The 3,136-nt window shown below is 49.7% G+C and overlaps 1 protein-coding gene across 1 annotated transcript in view; it reads left to right on the top strand.

Annotated features, from left to right (window-relative positions):
• The window catches only part of LOC111233736 (iroquois-class homeodomain protein IRX-5-like), a 3,860-nt gene extending 2,969 nt beyond the window's left edge, over positions 1–891 (top strand). Inside the window, exon 3 of the mRNA XM_022761620.1 lies at positions 296–891. Within this exon, the coding sequence (XP_022617341.1) occupies positions 296–891 (596 nt within the window). The remainder of the gene's footprint in view (positions 1–295) is intronic.
• Positions 892–3,136: the final 2,245 nt, after the last annotated feature.

The raw sequence follows: 3,136 nt of genomic DNA, 5'->3' as shown, positions 1-3,136 counted from the left end.
GTGTGTGTGTGTGTGTGTGTGTGTGTGTGTGTGTGTGTGTGTGTGTGTGTGTGTGTGTGTGTGTGAGTGTGTGTGTCTGTGTGTCTGTGTGTGCATGTGTGTGTGTGTCTGTGTGTGTGTGTGCGTGTGTCTGTGTGTGTGTGTGTGTGTGTGTGTGTGTGTGTGTGTGTGTGTGTGTGTGTGTGTGAGAGAGAGAGACTCTCCTGCTGACCTGTTGTTGTTGTTGTTGTTGTTGTTGTTGGTTGTTGTTGTTGTTGTTGTTGTTGTTGTTGTTGTTGTTGTTGTTGTTGTGTAGCGGGCCGTGGCCCCCCCTCGGTGTTGGACCCCTGCGGGCTGCCGTACAGAGACGACAGCGACACTGACCGAGGCTTCACTGACTCCAACTTTAAGGAGTCGGGGGACCGGAGGCCGCCCCTCCTCCCGGGCCCCACCTCCAAGGCGACCTCTCCCCCACTGGGGCTGCTCAGAGCGACGGAGGTGGAGCGCACGTCGAGCCCCCCCTCCAAGGAGCGTGGGGACTCCTGCAGCTCCATCCATGGGCCGAACCCGGCCCCTAAACCCAAACTGTGGTCCCTGGCTGAGATCGCCACGTCCTCGGACAAATCTAAAGGATGTAATGACTCCTCACAGAGCGGGGGGGCGGGACAGCAGGCCACGGCCCCCCCCAGCTCCACGCCACGGACCCCATTCCCCCACAGCTCCGCCCTGCCCCGACACCTCTACTACACCTCCCCCTTCCTCCCCGGATACTCCAACTACGGCCCCCTGGGGCCCCTGCACGGCCCCCCCTCACATCTGAACGGATTACAGCAGACGATGCTGCAGCGAGCCGAGGCCGCCGCCAGAGACTGCAAGCTGCACCAGCTGAAGAAGGCAATGACCAACGCGTAGAGAGCCACGCCCTTTAAACTCTTTATTTATTGGACTGAAGGGCGGGGGGGGGGGTATCGATCAATGACAGACTTTTATCTAGAAACACAAATCTTCAATTTGACTGTTTTTCTATGTTGATAAGATGAAAGTTTGTAACATCAACAATCATTAAAGATAGTTTTATTAAAACTGATCACATGACATTCTTCTCATCACAACATAAACAACAACAGCTCAGGTAGAACACCCCAACCCTCAGACTCAGTGTGACATCACTTCCTGAGGATGTCCCTCCACAATAAAGCTCCAGAAATCCACTGAGAAACCAGAGGAACTAGAGTCACCGCCTCCTCCAGGTCACTTCCTGTTTGTCAGAGAAAACATTAACCATTGCTGTCTTGAGTTATGACTAAAAAGTGTTTTCTTACCTTGACCTTTTGACCTTTGACCTTTGACCACCAAAATCGAACCAGTTCATCCTCGAGTCCAAGTGAATGTTTGTTCCAAATCTGTAGAAGTTCCCTCCAGGTGTTACTGAGATATCGTGTCCACGAGACAGGCGGACAACCTGAAAACAAAATGGCCGCCAGCGCAGCGAGAGAAACAGAGTCTGTACAACTTCATAGAGAATCCTCCAGTTTCACAGTAAAACATCGTGATACACTGCACTCAGAGTGACTTTAAACTGAAAGGACTGACAGGAAGTCAGTGACTTTAAACTGAAAGGACTGACAGGAAGTCACTTCCTGATTCTTCCTGAGCAGAGCAGCTCATGTTTATTTGTGGTTTGCTAACGTTGTTTTCATTATGGAGAGAAGAAAGAGAAGAGAAAGAGTTTTTAGATGAATGATGATAATGAATCAGATTTTATTTTTAAATTTTGAATTTTCAAAGTAAAACTTCCTGTAACTGTTGAATTCTTGCTGAATGAGGTAAGCTGGACGTGCAGCAGATGAACTCAGACTCAGTCTGTCTGGAAGAAGAAGATCACAGGTGAAGAGCTGGTTCTACATGATGATCATCATGTCTGTCATGTCTTCATCTTCATCATCTTCATCAGTCTCCTGCAGTCCATTCACGTCTCAGTGTCTCCAGCAGACAGATGTCCTCTGACTCTCACCTCTTCTCCAGGGACTCGTCTTCTGTCTCATCACATCTTCCTCCATCACATCCCTGAGAGAGCTCGTTAGTTCGTTAGCTCATTAGCCTGCTAGCTTGTTAGCCTGTGGAGCTTATCACTGCTGCAGTTTAGTGAAGTTAGTGTTTATTTTGTTTGTCATCTCTGCAGCTGTCGTGATACAACAACAAGATTTCTGTATTTCTATATGTATTTACTGGGCAGCGAGCCGGTAGAGCTCCGTACATTTAATCTCAGATTTCTGTAGGTGTGAAACACCAGAGCAGAATCAACTCAACTGTCACAGTCAGTGACGTCCTGAGCTCTCAGCTTTTCTTCGGGCTTCCTCTCCACAGACCTGGGTCTACTGAGGCGCCATGAGACCCAGACCTCCCAGTCCTGGTCTGGATCTTTGGCGTTAAAGACACTGGAGGCTTTGTACAGTGACACGTAGTGTTCATGAGGAAACTGCATCTTAATGTATCGAGCTCATTCTCTCCTGCAGCTCAAACTGCACTAACCAACACACTTTAACCCATAATGCATCTCTCTCTGACTCACACCATGTGACATCTCTCCATTCAAAAACATCAGATGTCGTCAACATGAAACTGTTTCGTCCTCAAATTCAAGACAAAGCTTTTTTCTTTTTTCTACCTCGACACCAGAAAATTAAAATATGTGTCGAGGACATTTTCTCATTATGTTCATACAAAAGTAATATAGAAATATTATTGTTCATATAATGTTTCCTGTTGTGAATGAGGCCGCTCAGAGCCAACAGGCCCGCGGGCCGTAGTTTGGACACCCCTAATGTAAACCAGTGGACGAGGACCCGCCTCAGCTGCAGCTCTTCTGTTTCCCCTCCACAGGATGGACGAGTTCAGAGGAGGTGGAGTCCAGGTCCAGGTCCAGGTCCAGGTCCAGATTCAGGTCCAGGTCCAGGTCCAGGTCCAGGTCCAGATTCAGGTCCAGGTCCAGGTCCAGGTCCAGGTCCAGATTCAGGTCCAGGTCCAGGTCCAGGTCCAGGTCTGGATTCAGGTCCAGGTCCAGGTCCAGGTCCAGATTCAGGTCCAGGTCCAGGTCCAGGTCCAGGTCCAGGTCCAGGTCCAGGGGCTTGCACCGGTCCCGGTGTCGGAGGGGGAG

This window comes from Seriola dumerili, unplaced genomic scaffold (assembly GCF_002260705.1).
Source record: "Seriola dumerili isolate Sdu_G_001 unplaced genomic scaffold, Sdu_1.0 BDQW01000417.1, whole genome shotgun sequence".
In the NCBI taxonomy this organism is placed as follows: Eukaryota; Metazoa; Chordata; class Actinopteri; order Carangiformes; family Carangidae; genus Seriola; species Seriola dumerili.
The sequence above is the reverse complement of the archived record's forward strand: the minus strand, read 5'-3'. Positions and strand labels throughout refer to the sequence as shown.